Source organism: Patella vulgata, chromosome 9 (assembly GCF_932274485.2).
Source record: "Patella vulgata chromosome 9, xgPatVulg1.2, whole genome shotgun sequence".
NCBI lineage: Eukaryota > Metazoa > Mollusca > Gastropoda > Patellidae > Patella > Patella vulgata.
In genome coordinates this window covers 2,380,847-2,406,070 of record NC_065887.2, presented here as the reverse complement: position 1 = coordinate 2,406,070, position 25,224 = coordinate 2,380,847, and the positions used below count along the sequence as shown (strand labels likewise).

Sequence of the window (25,224 nt, the reverse complement as noted above, 5' to 3'; positions counted from 1 at the left end):
TTAAACCCCATTTCATTTCATTTCGCATTCTCTTTTATGCTGGATTCACGATGATTGTGGCGTTACCTAGAATACGACGATCTAAATGCGATGGGTGGGCGGGGAGGGGGGGATGGCGTTTAACGTCCACTCGACACAAACTATGTCATTTCGAGACTATTATATGGTTCAATTTTATTTCAATAATTCGCTTGTGCGCAAGGGTCTTTAGCAGTGGGAAGAAACCGGAGGACTTGGAAAAAACCCAAGAGGTTTGACAGACGACCCTTCTCCTTGTCAGGTTAAGCCGGGGAATCGAAACCACGCCAGTTGACTCAATAGCAGACCTAATGTTACAACGCGCATGCGCTAAAACCCCCACCTCCCGATCTAAAAGGACGTCATCAGACTCGGGTGATAGCTCCTGTTCTTCGTAGTCTTAAACTCTAGAGTGTTCTATTAAGTTATTTTTAATTTTAAAAATAGTAGCTACTGGACGTCTATGTCTATAATTTGATAATAAATTACCGACATGAGTTACTCGGGTCAAAGAAGTAATCATCCGGTAAACCTCCCATATTCATGATGAGCCGTATGGAATAGACAAAGACGCTTTCATGACCTTGACTTGTCTCAATAAAACGTTATCTGTGAAGGCCGTCTACTGCCTGGACCTTGGTTTAAGTCCATTTTATCCGTGGCTTGGCCAACAATCATGCTTAATATACGGTTGTTGACCCGGTGTTGGAATGCTGCAGGGATCCCCAGAAAGAGTCGGGGAGCGCTGTACTTATGTGACAATGTACACAAATATGAAGAACAGCCATATACAGCAACAAGACATTTCAGCTCTGATCGCAGTACTTCGGCGTCTTCCGCCTCGGGAGAGAAGTCATCAAAAAATTATGATCTGTCCAGAATTGGAGCCGCAGGGGTTTTGTTAGGTATTGATAATGTTTTTTTTTTTTTTTTTAGTCCATTTCACCACGCAGTTCTCTGAAAGGGAGAGTATGGTGGTCGGCAACCATTAGATAAAGGTGTAGGCGATTTCTATAAATTCACATCCCCAGTTGGCAAAGATCTGAACGTCTGCAAACCTTTCGGATTTGGAGGTTTATTTGGTATAAAAATTCTAGATGACAAATTTTATCAATGCACAACAGCCTGGTTCCGAACCTTACGTCACAGATATGAGGCCACGCCACGTAGTCGTCAGATGACCCCATTGTACCAATAAATTGCTCCAGTGTTGTAAATACACATGTACTATGTAGATCCCGTTGTAAATTCTCATATTTTAGAACTATATGTATTGTGGCGTTTATTATCTAATTCCCCCGAAAACAAAATGAAATAAAATTGGATTTAACGTCCTGGATCAATATATCCATACAGTGCATTATACAGCGACCTTTACGACTATGTCATGAAAGCCTTATTTACACCAGGGTGCAAGTCAGGCGTGACATTTTGGGGGCTGAGTTTCACACTATCTGATCCTTCATTGCAGGTATGGGGTTATACTGGAAGCTAAAGAAGGATGTTGTCACCGCAGCAAAGATTGACATTGGCGAACATAGGAAGGATTTGCCGACGTATACGACCGAAGATGTCGCTCAACACAAGACAAAAGATGCACAGATTTGGATGACGTACAAATGTGGCGTGTATGACGTCACGGATTATGTGTCGAAACACCCGGGAGGCCCGAAAATACTTTTGGCTGTTGGAAGAAATCTCGAACCGTATTTTGAATGGTACCCGGTGCATAAAAAGGCGGAAGTACTGGGTATTATTGAAAAATTCAGAATTGGAAATATTATTCCTTCTGAAAAAACAGACCAAAAACCTCCACGCATCCCAGAGATCGACTTGAAATCCTACAAATTGGAAATAGCTGTTGATGGTAAAAATAAACTGAAATTAAACGTGGATGAATTAAAAAAGAATTTTCCAAAGATGAGCACCCAGGCTGACGTGCACTGCTCAACGACCAAAAACAAGATTTCAACTGTTGGGCCAAACGTTACGGCTACTTGGACGGGCGTGTCATTAAATGAAGTATTGAAAGCTGCAGGAATTGACGTGGATAAATGTAGTTATAAGCAGGTCGTGTTTGAAGGGATGGATAAGAAACAGGATGGATCTCCGTATATTTCCGTCGTTCTCATGGAACTCGCGAGAAAACACAAGAACAACATTGTGATAGCCTACGAGAAGAACGGAAGTGATTTACCACGTGAGCAAGGTTATCCTGCTCGAGCTATCATTCCTCGTGACGCGGGAGGTCGACATATCAAATGGCTGAATAAGATCTATATAAATAACGGATAAAAAAACCAGGGAACTACAAAAACAATTATATGATACATACGACATAATATACTTTCCCTTTTAAAGCCGCTGTGGGGGATTTTAAATCCCAAACAAACTACAATATTGTGAAAGTTAATCTCAGAAAGATCATCAGATCAAAATGGTTGAATTCCATTCTTTGGTTACAACAATATGATGAATTGGAAATTTCGCAACATTTGACCGACTTTGTTATAATCCCATTGAATTCAAATCGAGCCTTGATATTTGGGTTTCTTAATTTGGATAAATTTTACTCTGGATTCAACCGTAGGCCTACCCGTAAAAAGTAAATGGCGATTAATCAGCGACTTTTTACACGCCATATTTAATATGGTTCTGTCGTGAAAGCCTTAAACTAATTGTTGTAATTTACGATAAAATTTATATTTTGTGATTTTATGTTGTAAAGTAATATTATTGCCTTATATTGTCAAAATAACAGGGGAGCTACACTTTATGGTCTCGTACTGTCTTATGACATGAGCAGGCCCCAAGTTCCCAAAGCATTATCAGACTTAATTTAAGAAATTACTCAAAATTGTTGGCCTTATGTTATTTTAACTAAAATATAGGTTTTTATAAAACTTTTGTTTTTTAAATGTATCAAATAAGAAACTATGTGCAGAGTTTTGATTTTCTGGCTCAAATAAAGATATTTCTCATAAACAGTGATTGAAAGTTGAGTAAATTCTAAACTTAACTGAACTGAAAATGCTTTTTGAACTCAAGGCCAGGGGCCTGTTTCACGAAATGTTTAACTAAAATAAAATCCAAATTTAAGTAATTTGATTGGATAATACTAGATTGATTTTAGTGCTTAGCCAATAAAAATTGAAGTATCTAATAAAATTTGGATTTTAACTTTAGTTAAGATTTCGAGAAACAGGGCCCAGATCTGGTAGACCCGTACTTACGACATTGTGGAACTCGCTACGTGAAAATCTTTGATCCAGTCCATCATTAGACTCCTTAAAATCCAGATTGAAAACATAATTATTTGAGAAATATCTGTAAGAGTGATTGTGTGTTTTGTAGCGCCACTAGCACGACTATATGTGGAATTAGCGCGATATAAATGGACTTATTTTATTATTATTATTATTGTTTAGTAAAGTGGTCCTGTTCTTACAAACAAGGCCTGGTCGTGTGGAGGCGTTCTTGTGACAAGGCCTAGTCGAGTGGACTCGTTTATGACAAGATGTTGTGAAACGATATACCGTTGACAGATTATCGTTTAGATAATGACCCCGAAAACAAACCTTTGTGTCAAATCCATAAGTCTTAACAAAACTGATATATACTTTTTGATTTATTTTGATGAATATTTATAAATTATAAACTTCCTCTATTTTGTAAAGATTTTAAATATTTGTTGGAAAATATATGTTTAACATACATTTACTGTTGTAATTATTAATGAATGATGAAATAAAATGGTACTATTGTGGCTACTTATGTGGAGTGGAACAATTAACATGGAGGGTGGGGGTACCTTTCGAGGGATGTTCAACTGATTATCCCCAAAGGCGTTGTTTTGATATCGGCGTATTGTCTGTCTGTATTATGTAGACTATATATCGAATGAGTATTCTCTGATGTTTTTTTTTTCTTTCTCCCAGATTTTCCGACGCGGTTCCACTTGTCAGTGATGCAAGACGGAGGGCCTGACAAGGACAGTTGTCTAGTCCTTCGGATGCGACGAAAAACCGAGGTCACGTGTAAACATTGGTGTGCACGTAAAAAAATCTCTTGACAGTTGGAATTCGATATAAGAGTAGGCTGTAGTGCCGCTGCCCGGGCAATATTTCCCTCATAGCACACTGTATGGCGTATGCCCATCTTCATTAGCCCAGTTCGGAGCAGAACAGTAGGATGTTAAACCCCATTTCATTTCATTTTTTCTTTTGCGGTGCGTGCAAAAACGAAGCAAATGGTTCCCCACTGATCATGCAAAAGCTGGTTAATTATTTATAACATATGGTTTAATTGTATTTCAATAATTCGCTTGCGTGTAGGGGTCTTTAGCAGTGGGAGCAAACCGGAGGACGCGGAGAAAACCCACAAGGTTGGACAGGCGACTCTACTCCTTGTCACATACAACCGGGGATTTGAAACCACGCCAGTTGACTCAATGACAGGCTTTATGATACAGCGCGCACGTGCTAACCATTCGGCCATCCAACCCCCTTACCTATCAGAAGAGTTATAGCTATTTCCGCTAAAGCCCCACGTTTTACACCCCCCACCCCCCCACCTCCACCTACCCTCCACACACTACTTTGAGAAACGTTTTCATACTTGAATTTTGAACAAAGATACCCAGAAGGAAATAGGACAATATTAATGAAATTACGTCGAACCATTTGCTATTTCTTCGGTGACCCCCCACCCCAAAAAATACACAAATACACAACAGTCAATATGATTAAAACACAGATAATATTTCGTTAATTTTTTTTTATAGTTTTGTCTTTACTACACTAGGATCTGGAAGAGTTGTTATATAAACCCACGTTCTGGATGGCGGGAGGGGTTAGCCAATGAAACCATCTGTTACAGCGACTTCTTTGCGTGTGTGTGGGGGGTTGGATGGCTGAATGGTTAGCGTGCGCGCGCTATATCATAAAGCCTGTCATTGAGTCGACTGGTGTGGTTTCGAATCCCCGGTTGTACGTGACAAGGAGTAGGGTCGCCTGTCCAACCTCGTGGGTTTTCTCCGGGTCCGCCGGTTTCCTCCCACTGCTAAAGACCCCTACGCGCAAGTGAATTATGTAAATAAAATTAAACCATATGTTAGTCCCGAAATGACCTAGTTTGTGTCGAGTGGACGTTAAACCCCATTTCTCTCTCTCTCTCTCTGCGTGTGATGCACGGAACTGTGGGTAAACCACTAGAAACGTTAATGCTGATTAATTAATCAATGTCTGTTGTCATAGGGTTAAAAGCCGATCATACGGCCCCTGATGTGACCTTCCAGTACAATTGGTCAGATCTTCATGTATTGTAGGCCATCGAGAGTATAAAAAAAAAGAAAGAAACGAAACGAAATATAGATCTGTATTTTAATCAGATTGCACACCATTTAAGTTTACTTGTTCAAAAATCGTAGCTGAAAATGCGAAGTGAACAGGAAATTTGGTTTATTTGGGGATAATGACAGTAATAGACCTTAAAAATATAGAAGCCTACTGACTCCAAGTCCAAATATACATGTATATATATATATATATATATATATATATTGTAATGATGCTACGATATTGTTCGGGGTCTTGTCATCTTGTTCAAGGACATATTTTTAGTGATAAGAAAGTAATGTGTGAGACACTAACAAAATTTGCCAATCCGTGCGTTTGATAATGTGAGTAATGGTGCGTGAGTTACTCGTGCTAAATTGGTAGTATGAGACGTTGTGAGCCGAATGAATGCAAAGCTGCGGAAGTGGCGGCCTTGACCTTGATGAGTGTCAACAAAACTTGCAAAGGCTGTTGTGCTCGGAAATCCGTATCAGCGTGGCTTGTTCTAGGAAAATGCTTAATGTTAATTTTTTAAATAGGTGTGTAAGTGCTGCAGCGATCTCGAAGAATGGATGGAGGACGCTGTACTTCGCTGACAACGCACACAGAAGTAAAGCACCGCCATTTCGAACAGCAAGAAATTACAGCTCTGATCATAGCACTTCGGAAGAGGCATCAAAAAATCATTATTATACACTGATTGGAGTTGGAGGCGTGGGCGCTCTGTTAGGTAATGCAAAATGACATTCATGTTTTTCTTTTCTTTTCTTTTGTATTTAATTTACTGTGAAAATTATAAAGAATGCTTCTCAAAATGTCAGATTTAGATCTTGTTTTGTTAATTGTCATCTAGCTAATAGCTGCATGGACTGGCACGGCAGCATTTGAACTGTTGCACCCATAAAGGGCGGAGGAATTGTCGATAACAAGGTCTGTCATTGAGTCAAGTGGCATGGTTTCGATTGTACATGACAAGGTGTAGAGTCGCCTGCCCAACCTTGTGGGTTTTCTCCGGGTCCTGCAGTGTGCTCTCAGTGGTTAGACTGATTGCAAACGATTTCTCGAAATAAAATTAAGCCATATGTAGAATGGACCTTGAATTCTCTCTCTCTCTCTCTCTCTCTCTCTCTTTTGTTTTACAAGGAACGCCCAACCTTGTGGGGTTTCTCTGGTTCCTCCCACAGTCAAAGACCCCTAGCTCTCTATTTCTCTCTCTTTTACTAACCATTTGCCCAGTCTGTGCTGCAAAGAAGGACTTTAAACCCTATTTCAATCTGCTACTTTTTCTGCACCAACCAGACTAATGAAGATGGACATCATACGTCATAGTGTGATATGGGGTAAATTGTACCCGAACAGCAGCATTAAGGGCTACTCATGGGGGTCTTTTATTTACATGTCAATGTCTACATGCGACCTCTGTTTTTCTTTCCATCTAAACAACTATTCACTGTTGATTGCCAGGCCCTCTGTGCTGCATCACTGACATGCGGAAACAATGCTTAGAAATCCTAAGATAACTTCTGATTGGCCAACGCAAGGAATGAAATCAGGGCCTCTTGATTAGTGAGGCGGCTTCTTCTTCACTGAGCCACCATACTGAAACAGCAGTGATAACTTTTTGCGATGCAAAGAACAGTGTTTAGTCCTGTGTACTAATTGCCTGCACATAGAAGATCTGCTGGCATTTAAAATTTGTCCAACCTTGTGGGGTTTCTCAGTTTCCACCCACTGCTAAAGAACCCTACATGCAAGCAAAATATAGAAAAACAAATGGCACCTTATGTTTGTGTTTAGTGGATGTTAATCCTCATTTGTCTCCCTTATTGAATATGAGAGAAAAAATATGGTTCCATGTTAGTCGAACTCTCGACCACCATCGAAGATCAACCATCAAGATCAATCGCACCATTTCTCTTACATCTTTCTTGTAAACATTTTTTTTTTTTCATTTTGAATGAAGTCTGTATCATTACAGGCTTGAGATTGTACAGCACAGTGGACGCTTGATTTGATATTTGTTGTTTATTTCTTGCAATGTCTATGTAGTCTGCAGGTTTATCTTGTAGATTTTGTTTTGTGTGTAGTGCGGTCCTCCTGCACTTATTATTGTAATGAGAGAGAAAACAGGTGAAAAATTCTGGCTGTCCGTTAGTACATGGCTACTTGCTTTGATCTGTAAATCAGTTCGAGATGAAATATTAATCTACATTGTAGTTGTAAGATAAAAGATATCTAGGCTACCATTATCATAGGTCAGATACATGTATATGTACTATACCAAAATATAGGTCAGATATAACATATATCACTGTCAGCAATAAAAATTGTTGAGTGTCTGCTGAAATGGTGACACAAAAAAAAAATAGTGTAAGTGAGAGAGAAATGAAATGGGGTTTAAAGTCTTTCTTTTCTGCACAGACTGGGCAAATGACCTAATGAGAGAGCATAGGCGTAGGAGCTCAAAGTAATTCAGGGGGGCATAAGAAATGAAATGAAATGAAATGGAGTTTAACGTCCTACTGTTCTGCTCCTAACCTGGGCTAATGAAGACGGGCATACGCCATACAGTGTGCTATGAGGGAAATTTTGCCCGGACAGCGGCACTACGGCCTGCTCTTATATCGAATTCCAACTGCCAAGGGATCTTTTACGTGCACGCCAATGTGTACACGGGACCTCGGTTTTTCGTCCCATCCAAACGACTAGACAGCTTTCCTTGTCAGCCCCTCCGTCCTGCATCACTGACAAGGGAGAACCACGCCGGAAAATCTGGATGAACTTTCTCGGCCAATGCAGGGATCGAACACCTGACCTCCAGGCTAGCGAGCTAGCGTCTTACCCACTTAGCCACAGGGGGGCATAAGAGAAAATTGCCCGAAATCAATACCGTTTTTTCGGGCATACATATCATAAGAGAGCTTCGGGCATATTTTCGGGCATGCAGTGGACAAGAAAAAGACAACAAATACATTTCGGGCAGTGTGGATCTCATAGAAATAAGTTAGTTATATTTTTTCTCTAAACATTAATAGAAAAAAAAGGTCGTCAAATTTTTCATTGCCCGAAAAAAAATTTTTTGGGGGGCATTTCCCCCGGCTCCTACGGCTATGTGAGAGAGAGAGAGAGGTTTAACCTCCACTCACACAAATTAGGTCATTTTGGGACTTGCACACATTAAACACTTCAGACTCCCCCCCCCCCCTCCTCCAAGATTGTAAGTTGTGTTGCTAAAGTGGATAACTGGTGACAATATATAATGTACATGTATTTTGTCAGAAGACCTGCCTTGGATACTCTCTATATAGTTTGTTTTCCCTCTCACCTATTTGCGTTTAACAAAATCTCATAACCGTTGGAATTCAAATTAAGAGTAGGTCGTCCAGGCACAATTTCTCTCAGATCACAGTGTATGGCATATGCCTGTCTTGATTAGCCCATTCAGATTAGAACAGTAGGACGTTAAATTTCATTTCATGTCTTGTGATCTAGGAATTTCTAGTTTTACTGATGTACATCGGATGGGACAACAAACTGGGGTCTCATGGTGTGCACGTTGGACGAAGAGTAATAAATTCATCAATTTATTATTTTTCAGGTATGGGATTATACTGGAAACTGAAACAAGATGTTGTCTCCGCAGCAACGATTGATGTAGGTGAACAAAGGAAAGACTTGCCTACGTACACGGCCGAAGATGTCGCTAAACACAAGTCAAAAGATACAAAGATTTGGGTGACGTACAAATGTGGGGTGTATGATATCACAGATTACGTATCGCAACATCCGGGAGGTTCGAAAATAATGATGGCAGTGGGTGGATCTATTGAACCATTTTGGGATTTGTATGCAGTGCACAAGAATACGGAAATATTGGAAATATTAGAAACATTCAGGATAGGGAATATTGTCCCACCTAAAAAAACGGATGTTAAAGATAAAAACGATCCCTATGGCAACGAACCAAAGAGAAATCCAGTTCTTATCCCAAGTTCCCTAAAACCGTTTAATGCCGAACCCCCATCTCTCTTACTCACGGAGCAATTCTTGACCCCTAAGGACCTCTTCTTTGTCCGAAATCACCTCCCTGTTCCAGTCGTTGATATGAAAGCGTACCGGTTGGAAATAGGCATTGAAGGTAAAAATAAACTGAAATTGAACATCGACGAATTGAAAAAGAATTTTCCCAAGATGTATACATCGTCGGTGGTGCAGTGCGCGGGAAATCGACGTAGCGAAATGACGAAGATTAAGCCTGTTAAAGGATTGAACTGGAATAATGCGGCAATTAGTAATGCATCCTGGGCAGGTGCAACTTTAAACGATGTTATGAATAAAGCAGGCATTGATTTAGACAAATGTAACCATAAGCATATTGTGTTTGAAGGGATGGACAAGGGTCCTGAGGGAGCCCCGTACGGCGCCTCGCTGCCGATCGAACTGGCCAGACAACTTAAGAACGATATATTGCTGGCATATGAAATGAACGGAACGGAATTACCTCGGGATCATGGTTACCCTGTCCGAGTGATCATCCCAGGTGTCGTTGGTGCACGACAGGTAAAATGGCTGAATAATATTTACCTCAGCAACGAAGAGAGCACCTGTCATTGGCAGAGAAAAGATTACAAAGGATTTAACGCGTCGGTCGACTGGCATAATGTCGATTTTGAAAAATCGGAAGCCATTCAACAACTTCCTGTAATTTCGGCGATTTGTGATCCAGCAGAAGGAACTGAACTGGAAAACGGAGCAGAGGAGGTCACGGTGAAAGGTTACGCATGGAGCGGAGGAGGACGAGCCATTTTACGAGTGGACATTTCAGCAGATGGAGGCAAGACATGGATGACAGCAGACCTACAACCAACCAATCAAAGCCTTTATAAGACATGGGCGTGGACGTTATGGGAGGCAACTGTGCCTTTACCAGCGAATCATGGCGGTAAAGCTGAGTTAATCTGTAAAGCTGTGGATGTGTCGTATAATTGTCAGCCTGATAACGTGGAGGGTATCTGGAACTTGAGGGGTGTTCTCAGTAATGCCTGGCATCGAGTCAATGTTAAAATTCCATCATAATCTTTGTTTATTTTGTTATGCTCATTGAAAGATAATCTAAGTACAGGCCAATGTAGCCTAATAATTTAAGTACGTAGCCTAATAATTTGTGTTTAAGTACAGGACAATGTAGCCAAATCATCTAAGTACAGGACAACATAGCCTAATAATTTTCTTTTAACCGAAGTTAATTTAGTGACTCACAATCCTCATGTATTGAGAAGTTCTTTAATACCTTTAAAGAATCATATTATTAATACACAACATTTACTATACATTGTATATACATGTATACACCATTTAAATAGTTATATAGGGACATTGGATGGCCGAATCAAACGGTCTGTCATTGAGTCAGCTGGCTTGGTTTCGATTCCCGGTTGTCCGTGACAAGGAGTTGGGTCGCCTGTCCAACCTCGTGGGTTTTCTCCGGGTCCTCTGGTTTCCTCCCACTGCTAAAAACCCCTACGCGCAAGCAGATTATGTGTTAGTCCTGAAATGACCTAGTTTGTGTCGAGTTAAACCCCATTTCTCTCTCTCTCTCTCTAAATGTTTTTTTATAATCAGTGCACTTAAATATTCAGGATTTTTTTATCCGCATCTATGTAAGGTAATAGGAGGGGAGGTGGAATATTGAGTCCCAATTTTTTATCCAAAAATATCTCAGGAACCACTTTAGATATATTTATGGACATTTGTATTCACATTAGCCTATTATTAGTAGTAGTGGTTAGTTTTGCTAATTAGAAATGAATGTTTATGTTTCCCATGGAAATTAATTTGACTGGGTTTTTGTGCAGACGTGTAGGACGTTGAAATGTTATATTTTTAGTATTCATCTACCATATCATTTACATGTAGAAGACAGGAAAACATTTCTTGGAGAAAAGTTAAATTTTTTTAATATTTCATAACCATAAAAGGGGTTCCAGTTCCAGGCTAAAGGATAAATTTTATCTGGAATTTCTATTTTTGCTCAAAATGTATTAAATTGTTTCAATGGCATTTAGTAATTAAACTGGCGTATACAGGTCACAATTTTATGGAATATAATTACTGCTTATTACTGAGCGACATTTCGACTAGGCTTCTCTAGTCATTATCAACCAATGATAGTCAAAATGTCGCGCAATTATAACAATAATTGTATTCCATAGAAAGTGGGGGTTGGGTTGTCTGTGTGTGAAATCTTAAGGTCTCTCATTCCCCACTTGTACGTGACAAGGAGCAGGGTCCCCTGTTGAACCTCGTGGGTTTTCTCTGGGTCCTCCGGTTTCCTCCTACTGCTTTAAGACCCCTACGTTCAAGAGAATTATTGAAATAAAATTGTATCGTATTTTAGTCCCGAAATGACCTACTTTGTGTCAAGTGGAAACCCCATTTCTCTCTGTCTATTCCATAGAATTGTGACCTGTGTATTCCTATTTATTATTGGCCAGAATTATGATAAAGAATTTTGTAATGTCTGTTTCCTGTATCTCTGTATAGCTATGTTTAAACGTAGGATTTAAAAATAATCTTGTGATAAAATTCTATTTCATGATTTAAAAATAATCTTGTGATAAAATTCTATTTCATGATTTAAAGATAATCTTGTTTTATATGTAAATGTATTTCATGATTTGAACATATTCTTTTATAAAAATTAAAAATGTTAAAACAGGAATGTTGTTTAAATGTTAAATATATATTTCCTGATTTAAATGTGACAATGTAAATATGAAGATGTAGTATAAGTGCCTTAAATTCTTTAATTATTGTGGCTTGTTGTTGATAATATCTTTATTACTCCACAATTGTTTACATAATATACTTACATATTAAATTTAACTTATCTACATACTTGTTGTTTTTTTTCAATTTATCTACCTGCTCAGGTGAGGTTCAATTTATCTACATACTCGTTTGTCATTCAATTTATCTACATGCTTGAGTCATGTTCAATTTGGTTGTTTTTCAATTTATCTACATACTTGGTTGTTCAATATATATTACCCCAATCCAAAAGCTGTTTAAACACTGAAGGAAATGGTATCACGCCATACTTAGGGGCTCCAGGATCCCCGTTCAGTTCAATAAAAGGGTGTGCGGCTTCCGTATAACATTCTGTGAGACCTATCTCAAATAAAGGAGACTTGGGTGACCGTATGGTTTGATGCATGCACTTTAGATCATAAGGTCTGTCATTGAGTCAAGTGGTGTGGTTTCAGTTCCCCACGTCTACGTGACAGGGAGTAGGATCGCAGTTACCTCTCACTGCTAAAAGCCCTAAATAAGAAACCTCATCTCCCAAACCCGCACATCAGTATATCTCAACGTTTTTTTAGCTACGTGCTCGTAGCTACTAAAGACCCCTACATGCAAGCGATTTATTGAAATAAAATTGAAACATTTGTTAGTCCCGAAATGACCTAGTTTGTGTCAAGTGGAGGTTAAGCCAAAACTGAAACACATTTTATACCGAGCTGCCAAGATCTCAGAATTGCTATTGTCTGTTGACATTCAGTTTGTGATTTGTTTTTGTGTAAATTATGTGTGGTGCAGCCCCACTGCATTTACTATTTGAGTGGAGTGTAAACCATGTAATCAACTTGGGCCATTATTTAACTAAGTTGCTGCTATATTGTTCTTTATGTGTATATAATGTCACACCATATTTTATGGTTGTATCACTCGCTCAATAAAGTCTAGGGAAGTTAGTTGAAACGTTGCTCAGTGAAAAGTGGTTGTGAATCAACGTAGATTGTGATTGTAGTATAAGGGAGATAACCACATTTAAAACACGTTCGGCTGCTTCAAGATCTAAAGCAAATTACATCTGAAATAAGTATTGTCATGAACTATTATAGCAAAAACGGCCAGCTCTTTATCCAAATCTTACATAAAGCATCTTTAACCCAGACAGTGTATTATTATGTAGAAATGTTGGTGGTTGGTAAAACCGAAGAGGAGTAACTTGGCTTCTCGTCCCATTCGAATGACGAAACCATGTTCCTGTCATAATTGCTTGCGCGTAGGGGTCTTTAGCAGTGTGTGTGTGTGGGGGGGGGGGGGGATGGGGTTACAGCTTCAATTTCCAACTGCCGGTGTTTTTTTATTAGGTGTATGCCAACGTGTGCATTGGACTTCGGGTTTTCGTACCATCCGAACGTCTGGAAACTTTTCCTTGTCAGGCCCTCCGTCCTACACCACTGACAAGGGAAAACCACTCTAGTGAGATTCGTGCTTTTGTCCCACCCGTGCGACTAGACAGACTTTCCTTAACTCCGACTGGGCTAATGAAGACGGGTATACGTCATGCGTACAGTCTGCTCGGGGGCGGTGGGATTGTGCCCAGAAAACGGCGCTATGGCCTACTGTTATATGGAATAACGGGGCCTCGGTTTTTTGTGTCATCCGAACGACTATACGCTGTCGCTTGTCAGACCACCTGCCCTGCACCACTGACAATAATGAGGGGCCACGCCGGAAAACCCGATGAACTTTCTCGGCCAAGGCTGACGACTTGGGCTTGATAGTTCTTGTAGAATATAGTGAGAAGAATATCAACTTCGTCCTGGGTTGGGGGGGTAACAGTCCGACGGGTTTGACTGGGGGAGAGAGAGAGGAGAGGGGGGAGAGAGAGAGAGAGAGAGAGAGAGAGAGAGATAGGTTTTAACGTCCACTCGACACACACTAGGTATTTTCGGTACTAGCCTATGGTTCAATTTTATTTCAATAATTCCCTTGCGCGTGGGAGGAAACTGGAGGACCCGGGAAAAACCCCACGAGGTTTGACAGGCGACCCTACTCTTTTCTCACGTACAACTGGGGAATTGAAACCACGCCGGTCGACTCAATGGCAGACCTTATGATACAGCGCGCACGTGCTAACTATTCGCCCCCCCCCCCATTCAAATAATGAAGTTGGGATAAAATTAATAAATTAAACGATTTATATGTTCAGGCAGTAATCAGAGATTTGTCGGTCAAAATGTTATTTCAATTAATACTATCTAGTGTTATTTCAGTTAATAGTCAATAGTGTTATTTTCTATAGTCATTCAAGTTATTTTCAATCAACAGTCATTAGTGTTATTTTCAATCGGTTTCCTCCCACTGCTAAAGACCCCTACTATACGCGCAAGCGAATTATTGAAATAAAATTTAAAACCATATGTTAGTCCCGAAATGACCTAGTTTGTGTCGAGTGGACGTTAAACCCCATTTCTCTCTCTCTCTCTCTCTCCCTCTCTCTCTCTCTCTGTCTCTCTCTCTTATTTTCAATCCATTCTGAAAAAAATCTAAAGAGCTCCCCTTCCTTATCCCCAGACAGTAAATAACCAAACAATTATATCAGCAAATATCTATTTATTTCCATATGTATAGCGTATATATAATACTTGTCAGTCACGTGAGCACGCGTCGAATAAACTACGTTTATAGCCTATACATATTATATATGTAAATCGGTAACAAATAAATAAGCCGTGAAGATAACACGGAGATCAAAATGTCGTCTGCTTAAAGTAAAGAAATTCACCTGTGTATAACGGACACGCGTTTTCTTCGTAATCAAACTGTAATTAAAAGTTAAAAGTGGCCGACGCACCCGCAACACAAATCACAGGTAAGTATAGAGTTAGATAACGTGATTATTAATTAACCTGCTCGGTTTCATGTCTCAGTTTCAAAAAACGTCCCGTTATTTGCTGAGTGATTCACGGGATTATTGGGTTAGAGGTCAAGTTAATGAAGGTCAAGTTTAATCCAGAAGTTGACAGTTTGACGAGACAGTTAGTGCCCCATCATCAAACGTGGCCACGTAGAACGTGAACAAATGGTGGAGTAAAACTCTGAACAGACTAAAAAGGTAAGTCGACAAAACATATGTTAACGAACAGAGAGATAAACCGATAAAGTCGCTAAGCAATATTTGACGTGTAATGAGCCGCGAACAGGTAAGTGATCAGTGAGTTATAGATCTCCTCGTTCTCACCTAGCAACTACAAGTGTCAACTTCCGGATAACTGTCAAAATGGCGTCCGAGGAGCGATTTTACCAGGCGTTCCACAAGTACGTGCTCGATGACAATCCTGTACGAAGAAGTATTTCAGCTAAATCTATTAGAAGGTTCCGAGACCCACACGAAGCGCTCGAGAAAATTTTAAATAAAACGACCCTGACAACACAGCGAGCCACCCATGGCAATATTATCTCACTTGGGGGTGATATGCTCTCTAAAAACAATGACGATAACTTGGAAGGCTTCGAGAGGTCCGTGCAGGAAGCAGTTGATGCGGCTGAAGTACGAGCAACACGTGAGCTGAAGGCTGCACTCACGAGACTCCGAAACCAGAAGGATGAAGAGAGGCACTGTGCTCTCCAGAAGCAAAAGGAGTATGCTGAACGTCTTGCTCAACGCATCTCGGATCAAAGAGATCGCGCGGAGGAGGAACGGATGAAAGACCTGATGGTTAAATTAAATCTGGAAAAACAAGAAGAACTTCGTCAACAGTGGAAAAAAGCGGAGAAAGTCAAGGAAAGGGCGATAGAAAAAGCGTGCGCAGAGCTGCGATTGGAACTGGAAAAGGTTCACGAAGCTGAAAAAGACAATGCTGTGGAAGAGGCCTTGAAACAAGCGAACATCGAATTTGATCATCGGGAGCAGGAAACAATCAAAACAACGAGAGCTATCTGTGCCGCAGAAGAAAGCGTCAGAGCCGCTCAGCAAGAAGCGAAACATGCCGATCATGTGGAAAGGCTGAATAAACGTTACGAAATATTACAAGATAAATGGCGTCGGGAAACAGAGTTTAGGATTAAAGTGGAAAAGGATTTTACGGCCATGCAGGACGATTATAAACGATTCTTGGATTATACTGATGGACAGTTTCATTCTGACTATTTGATGCGTTTACGGAATCTGGGTGTGATGTTGCCAGGGCGACGTGTTAATCGTATTTCTTACGAAGATATAAAGGAACTCTGAAATGTGTTAAAGATAATTTACTTTATGAAATCTGGACGTGATGTTACCATGCGTTAAAGATGTATTATGTAAGATTAAGGTAAAGATCTGATCGTTCTTGCTATAATACATGTAGTTCAAAAACAGATAATGAAAAATGCATATCTTGAAAATATAGCTGCTACTAACTTGATGCCATTGTTACGATGATAAACAGTATCGGATATCCAGTTTTGAATTAGATAATTAAAAAGCGATCATGTCTCAATCTGTTCAAAATCACAACCATGCGATGATCTAGAGAGTTGATTATCACCTTGTTATGTGAATAAATGTCTAAATACTAATTAATATAACATTTGAATTGCAATAGTCAGACATAGCTCTAACATAATGTATCTTTAATGATTTCCTTTCTGTATTTTTATGCATTCACAAATGGCCTATCTTTCCTGGAATATTAAACAGATAAGGAGCTCTAGTTACAGGCATGTTTCGGATTAGTCCAAATGCTAAAATGACAACAAATTGATATTTGCCCACATTTCTAGCTAGACTTTAGAATCGGTCCACCACGTGCCTTACCTGTATGGAACATGCATTGAATGAGGGTTAGAGTTTAGGTAAAGTATAATATTTGAAACATTGGTGGACGACAGATTCTGAAATCACTCTAAAACTCTGGATATTCGTCTCACATTGTTTCTGTATGTGAAATTGTTATTTGTGTGAAAGATATGTGCAGTAATAACCTGTATAGAAGTCATACGTAGATCCATATGTCAAATTGCAATTGATTTGAAAAACATGCACAGTAATATAACGGTATATATGTATAACACATTTATATAAGTCATTTTTAGACCTTTATCATGAATAGTTTGCAGTTCAATAAGGTATTGTCTTGGTTCAAGGATTTGAAAGCAGCAACTCATGACGAAGTCGATCAGTCACTATCAGAACAAAATTTATTCAGTTTTAATTTTGTGACAGCTGGGTTACCAATTGTAGTTCCCACAAAAAATATATTAGTTAAGTCTTAAAAACAACGTATATGCATGTGTTATTAATACTGCACATGTTTTTCAGACGAAATAATCATTTGACGAATATCCAAGACGATTATTATTTGACCCAATGTGCCTACAGATATCTTCTGTTTATTTATTTCATTAAAACAAGAACTTACACCTTGCCTATACAAAGTTAAGAAATAAATTTTGTTATATTTTTGATATTAGTTAGAAAATTTAAAATGCTTATTTTTATATTAGAATTATATCAAAACATGAATTTATGCCTTGCCCATGCTGATTTACAAGTTTACAACTGTAAGAAAATAATTTTGTTATATTTTTGATATAGGTTAAAATTATAGAATATATATAATGTTTGAAATGTAAAAGTGTGTGATATTAATGATAGATAATTTTATGTATCATGTGAAATATAGTAATATGCAGAGAGAAAAATGGGATTTAACATCCACTCGACATAAACCAGGGAATTTCAGTACTAACATATGGTTCAATTTTATTTCAATAATTCGCTTGTGCTTAGGAAAGTCTATAGTTATGGGAGAAATGTGGAGAAAATTTTGTTGTATATTAAACACAGGATTGTAGAGCATTAACATCATACTCCCAATATAAATACCAAAGAACATATTATAATCAAAACAGTTTTTACCCTGGTGATTCTAGCACCATGAGGGTTATAATCGTCGCTTGCACTCTATTCTGCTTTGATTTTTATGTATAGTTCTTTTGTCACCCTAATCACCCGTTCACGTTCACAACTTGATGAAACTTGTTAGAAACCACAGTCATTCTAGACAAGAGTTGAAGTTTTTAGACTTGATCATTTCTAAATTCGGTTATGGCCATTTGAAGTTTACATTGGTATCAGTTGATTTCATGCTGTCATTTTTATGTGTCTTAGCTCAAAATAAAAGTTAATGCTATATCATTGTTTAGAGCCTACTGATTTGTTCTGCTCTACAGTGTTTTATTAGATGGTAGTAAATTGAGCTCACACAAGTATTTGAATATTCACATTCAAATAGTTTCTTGAGACTATAGAGAAAGCTTAAAGTTTCCATTAGGAGCACTTGATCACTGCACCATGTCATTCTCTAATGATTGAAACCTTAAAAGTCCTCTACATTTTAAATAGTTTTTTGAGACAATAGAGAAGGCTAAATGATTTAAATGGTATAAAATCAACAATAACAGTCCTTTTAATTTGAACCAGGAATTGTTTTTCTACTTATTGATTTATTTATTTATTTTTGTCATGTTAACTTGTTATATATACATGTATATATATTTATCATATTCACCTGTAATAATATATATATATATATATATATATATATATATATATATATATATATATATATATATATATTTGTCACCTGTAATAATATATATTATATTTGTCACCTGTAATAATATGTAAATGAGTCGTTTTGATATGTATATATTTGTCATATTGGCCTGTTATATGTATATTTATGTATATATCGATTGTAGATTCTGTTATTTATATATTTATTATAATATTTATATTTTATTCTATATATATACATGTATGTTTCTATCAAAATATATAATCATGTGCCTATCTATTTAAACCAAATATTTGTAACAGAAATTGTAGTAAAAATTATATTTTCTAGATTTGTTATAACTATGATTTGTTGTTTTGGGGGGGGGGGGGGAATCTCTATAATCTTGATTAGGGGAGGAGTGGAGCTCTCACTAACACCCAGTATATATCAGCTATTTATAACATTCATTTAGGGAGAACTTCTCACTATAACCTTGTTATTTATGGAATCTTTGTTCGTGAAAAAGGTCTGTCTAGAATATGTATTTGGAGGAACCAGCAATCTATGGCAAATATTTATATGATTCCTTTGCTGATAAAATCAATCACCAGATATGTGTTTTTTATATCGGGGGAGTGTGTGTGGGGGGGCGTGGAATGATCTGTGATATCCTGAGTGAAGGGGGGGTGGGTTGGGACGGGGACCAGTAACGAAGCATTGAATTTATTTATAACTAAATTGATGGTTTATTTACACTGCTCCACCCCTCAACAACACCTGTTCAACAAATTGTATTTATAGCCAGAAGTGTTCCGAAACCAAGATATCCAACCTTTAAAAAATAACATAAACCCCGGTCTGATCTGATCTAAACTAGCATCACATCTCATAACCAGAAGTGCTCCCAAACCAATAAATCCACCTTTTAAAAAATAATGAAAACACGATACTGGTCTGGTCTGATCTGGTCTGACTTCACGGCAATGTTTAAAGACTACCAATTCTGCCAATTTATACAAGTTACATAAACAAGAACAGATGGCCGTAGGTTTTTAGCTATTTGAACTGAGTAACCTCCCCTTGGATTACGTTTCTGCTACTGCTGTTTGATGTATAAAACCTGATGGATTGAACTTGTTGTATAAACCTAATGTTTATTTCTGTATCTGATAGAAATCTATCGTTGTAGATATTTTGTATACAAGTGTGAGCATGTGTCTGCATGTTTGTAACAACAGTCATCGCGCGATGAAACATTGCTATTAAAAGAATTAGATTTTTTATTTCTGTATCAGAAGTAATTTAATACGATTGTCTGAAACAAAATAATAAATTGCCATGGGACTATTGATTTGAACATCTCTTGACAATAGAGAGAGTTTGTTTTTCTTATTTCTTTATCACTTAGATATATAAATCTCGGTAAAATGAAAAAAATGAAATTGGGTTTAACATTCTAATCTTCTGTATCGATTGGGTTAATGAAGAAGGGGTAATTGATAAGGGAGTTTTGTTTTTCTTTCTTTGTGACGTACATTAATCCACAATTAAAGATACATTCTGTAAGATTTAGATAAAGAGTTAGCCATTCTTGCTATAAAATTTCAAAAATAGACGATGTAAAATGAATAATTTCAAAATTTCATTCCAATTACTCGATTGCGAGCGAAGATATTAGCCTTTGAAGGTTTGACAAGATGTGTGCAATAATTTCAGCCACCGTACTGGTTGTTCGAAGCTAAGCCTGGCTCTTCCATTTTTAGATTAAATTAAAATATGGCTGAACCATTCTAATCTATTAATATCGAAGAAATCTGATGCCATCGAGAGTTGATTATGGCTTGGATCAGTTAATTAATCTCTAATTAATAATTTAGAAAACATTTCAGACCTAAAGAAAGACCTGCACTTGGCAGATATAGCTCTTGCATAATGTATGTTTAAATGGAACGATTTTAAAGCTTGTTATTGTAAAATGAATTATCGACTGTAAATAAACTGCCCACCCCCCACAAGATACGATATTCACTTTGAACAGTATATATATATACACATATACTCAACACAAGCTACCACTTATGATGTTCTCCAAGCTAGGATATTATCTACTGTTGGTGTTTTGATTTGGCTTTTTTTTACTTATTTAAATACATTTCCGCATGGATTAAGCTGTGAACCATTAAATATTGTCCACAAACTGCACAATGATGACGAGAGACTAGAATCAGATAGAGTTTAACAACCTGAAAGCATGACGGTGAACGCTCCTTTTACAAGACTCTCTTTATTTAGAATAAACTCACACTTTTTTTATTACACAAAGTGATAGTGTATCTCTTTTAAAATCATTTTTCAAACCCTGTTCATTTTTATCAACCTTTTATTGGCTTTATTCCGCAGTAAATATTATCTTGATATGATTTATTATTGTGTATCATTTTCCATATTTTAAAACTAATTTATGTTTGTTGGGCAAGGGAGAGCCACGGTGGTTAAATGGGTATGATGCTGGTACTCTAGCCTGGAAGTTGGGTGTTCGATCCCTGCATTGGCTGACATTACCCCTTGTCAGTGGTGCAGGATATGGAGGGCCTGACAAGGACAGCTGTCTAGTCGTTTGGATAACACGAAAAACCGAGGTCCCGTGTATATTTTGGCGTGCATGTAAAAGATCCCTTGACAGTTGGAATTTGATATAAGAGTAGGCCATAGTGCCACTGCCTGGCAAAATTTCCCTCATAGCACGCTGTATGGTGTATGCCCGTAATCATTAGCTCAGTCGGAGCAGAACAGTAGGATGTTAAACCCGATTTCATTTCATTTGTTGGACAGGGGGGAACTGCGGTGGCTCAGTAAGTAAACAGGAGGTCTCGTACTCGATCCTTGTATTGTCCAAGAAAGTTCCTCAGGATCTTCCAGCTTGTTTTATCTTTGTTAGTGGGGCAGGACTAAGGGCCCGGAATATACAAGCGTTCGGATGGGTCAAAAAACCAAGGTCCCCGGGTACACATTGGCATACATGTAAAAGAGCTTTGACAGTTGAAATTCGAAATATGAATAGGCTATAGCGCTGCTGTCTGGGCAAAATTTCCCTCATAGCACACTGTATGCCCAGTCGGTGCAGAAAGTAGGACGTTACACCCTCATTTCATTCTCATTTGTTGGGCATGATGATGGACCTAAATGTTTAATAACACAATGAAATAAATGTAATGAATACTTCAAGACATTTAGATATGGCTGAAAAATGGTAATGTTTTAATCAATCAATCAGATTTATTTATTTATCTTGACCATATGATGGCAGAAATTTACAAATTTAACAATAAAATGAATAATCAAAACTTAGTCTCATTTGTCCAGTACCATTGCTACGATAATAAACAATCTACGCTACAGCTTGAAACAGTCATAACTTCACTCAGAATATTGTAATTTTAGATATATTTTTTTTACATTATCTATTGTTAAACTATTATTGCAAGTAATTTAAATGAATAATCACTCAGAATATTGTAATTTTAGTTATATTTATTTTACATTATCTATTGTTAAACTATTATTGCAAAAACTGTCAGCTTTTTATCGAAATCTTACATAAGGCATCTTTAACCCGTTAAGTGCATAGGTCGTTATATAACGTCCTGGACAACTGCCGCTCACTGTGTGTAGGGCGTAATATAACGCCTTGGAGGTATTTTCCCAACCTATTCTTAGAACATAGTACATAGTTCTTCGTCACTTCGTCAAATTAATTACACAATAGGGGGTAGTTAATGTTTTAAAAACGTCATGCTTAACGGGTTAATACAGAGAAATTATGCATGATATAAATGTATGAATTATTAAACAAATATAGAAAATAAGGGACCAGTTACTTTTCGTTGTACTTTTGTAGGAAATGTTTAAACCAAAAGACGATGATTATTTTAATACAAAGAAATTATGAAATGTTCGAACAAAAAGATGATAAATTTAATTATTTTAATAAGAGAGGAATTATATAAAAATGATACAAAATGATACAAAATGATATAAAATGATATAAAATAATACAAAATGATACAAAATGATACAAAATGATATAAAATGATACAAAATGATATAAAATGTATGAATTATTAAAGATACATTATGTAAGATTTAGACAAAGAGCTGGTCATTCTTTCTTGTTATAATAGTTCCAATTTAGATAATGCAAAATGAAAATATTGAAAATTTCGTTCAAATTACTTCATTCTGAACCCTGTTATAGCTAATCTTTAAGAGGCATTTAGTAACTGGGTAGAGCAATACACAAAAAACACATACTTATGGAAAAACAGCTACTTATTTATTTGGGCGACGTTTCGAAGAGTATTCTCTCAACGTTATCAAGCTAATACAGTAATACAAGAATAATGAGATCAATATATACAGAAAACTGTAACAACAATTCATGAAACCATACAGGACAACAACAAGATCAAAGGGGTTTATTCTACAAAAACTGAGGCGTAGACCTTTGGGGATGATGTTGTTGTCTCTGCATCGCATCAGGAATGTGAGGTTACACTTCGTCTTAACATATTTTCCCTCCAACCTGTTGACTGTATTGATAGAGGTTACTGCCACATCTCCATATTGATGGCGATAATAATCTTTAAGAGGCATTTAGTAACTGGGTAGAGCAATACACAAAAAACACATACTTATGGAAAAACAGCTACTTATTTATTTGGGCGACGTTTCGAAGAGTATTCTCTCAACGTTATCAAGCTAATACAGTAATACAAGAATAATGAGATCAATATATACAGAAAACTGTAACAACAATTCATGAAACCATACAGGACAACAACAAGATCAAAGGGGTTTATTCTGCAAAAACTGAGGCGTAGACCTTTGGGGATGATGTTGTTGTCTCTGCATCGCATCAGGAATCTGAGGTTACACTTCGTCTTAACATATTTTCCCTCCAACCTGTTGACTGTATTGATAGAGGTTACTGCCACATCTCCATATTGATGGCGATAATAATCTTTAAGAGGCATTTAGTAACTGGGTAGAGCAATACACAAAAAACACATACTTATGGAAAAACAGCTACTTATTTATTTGGGCGACGTTTCGAAGAGTATTCTCTCAACGTTATCATGCAGAGACAACAACATCATCCCCAATATGGAGATGTGGCAGTAACCTCTATCAATACAGTCAACAGGTTGGAGGGAAAATATGTTAAGACGAAGTGTAACCTCACATTCCTGATGCGATGCAGAGACAACAACATCATCCCCAAAGGTCTACGCCTCAGTTTTTGCAGAATAAACCCCTTTGATCTTGTTGTTGTCCTGTATGGTTTCATGAATTGTTGTTACAGTTTTCTGTATATATTGATCTCATTATTCTTGTATTACTGTATTAGCTTGATAACGTTGAGAGAATACTCTTCGAAACGTCGCCCAAATAAATAAGTAGCTGTTTTTCCATAAGTATGTGTTTTTTGTGTATTGCTCTACCCAGTTACTAAATGCCTCTTAAAGATTATTATCGCCATCAATATGGAGATGTGGCAGTAACCTCTATCAATACAGTCAACAGGTTGGAGGGAAAATATGTTAAGACGAAGTGTAACCTCACATTCCTGATGCGATGCAGAGACAACAACATCATCCCCAAAGGTCTACGCCTCAGTTTTTGTAGAATAAACCCCTTTGATCTTGTTGTTGTCCTGTATGGTTTCATGAATTGTTGTTACAGTTTTCTGTATATATTGATCTCATTATTCTTGTATTACTGTATTAGCTTGATAACGTTGAGAGAATACTCTTCGAAACGTCGCCCAAATAAATAAGTAGCTGTTTTTCCATAAGTATGTGTTTTTTGTGTATTGCTCTACCCAGTTACTAAATGCCTCTTAAAGATTATTATCGCCATCAATATGGAGATGTGGCAGTAACCTCTATCAATACAGTCAACAGGTTGGAGGGAAAATATGTTAAGACGAAGTGTAACCTCACATTCCTGATGCGATGCAGAGACAACAACATCATCCCCAAAGGTCTACGCCTCAGTTTTTGTAGAATAAACCCCTTTGATCTTGTTGTTGTCCTGTATGGTTTCATGAATTGTTGTTACAGTTTTCTGTATATATTGATCTCATTATTCTTGTATTACTGTATTAGCTTGATAACGTTGAGAGAATACTCTTCGAAACGTCGCCCAAATAAATAAGTAGCTGTTTTTCCATAAGTATGTGTTTTTTGTGTATTCCTGTTATAGCTGTTTGTAGTTTCGACAAGATGTGTGCATTGTGGCCTCCTTTCCCATTTTTAAATTAAATTTTTAAATGTTAAACCGTTCTAATCTAGTTAAAGTCTTGAGTATCTGATGCCATCGAAAGTTGATTATGGTCTTGTATTTTTAATAAATGTCTAATTAATAATTTAGATAACATTTCAGGCCTAAGACCTGCAATTGGCAGGTTTAGCTCTTGCATATTGTATGTTTTATTAAAGAAAACAATTATTTTAATAGAAGGAAATTATGAA

At 37.5% G+C, this 25,224-nt stretch overlaps 4 protein-coding genes across 4 annotated transcripts in view; all 4 read left to right on the top strand.

Annotated features, from left to right (window-relative positions):
- The first annotated feature begins 591 nt into the window (after positions 1-591).
- Positions 592-3,788, top strand: LOC126832187 (sulfite oxidase). The gene is made up of 2 exons (XM_050562899.2): positions 592-923; positions 1,490-3,788. Exons 1-2 carry the CDS (start codon positions 695-697, stop codon positions 2,311-2,313), a joined length of 1,053 nt encoding a protein of 350 aa, XP_050418856.2. The 5' UTR covers positions 592-694; the 3' UTR covers positions 2,314-3,788.
- A 1,999-nt stretch (positions 3,789-5,787) lies between these two features.
- Positions 5,788-12,249, top strand: LOC126832184 (sulfite oxidase). The gene is made up of 2 exons (XM_050562893.2): positions 5,788-6,084; positions 8,953-12,249. Exons 1-2 carry the CDS (start codon positions 5,868-5,870, stop codon positions 10,428-10,430), a joined length of 1,695 nt encoding a protein of 564 aa, XP_050418850.2. The 5' UTR covers positions 5,788-5,867; the 3' UTR covers positions 10,431-12,249.
- Positions 12,250-15,135: 2,886 nt separating this feature from the next.
- LOC126832182 (muscle M-line assembly protein unc-89) overlaps positions 15,136-25,224 on the top strand; it is a 39,807-nt gene continuing 29,718 nt past the window's right edge. Inside the window, exon 1 of the mRNA XM_050562890.2 lies at positions 15,136-15,261. The gene's annotated coding sequence lies outside the window, so the exon portion shown is untranslated. The remainder of the gene's footprint in view (positions 15,262-25,224) is intronic.
- LOC126832188 (uncharacterized) lies at positions 15,327-18,697 on the top strand. Its single transcript, XM_050562900.2, has one exon. It carries the CDS (start codon positions 15,427-15,429, stop codon positions 16,378-16,380), a length of 954 nt encoding a protein of 317 aa, XP_050418857.2. The 5' UTR covers positions 15,327-15,426; the 3' UTR covers positions 16,381-18,697.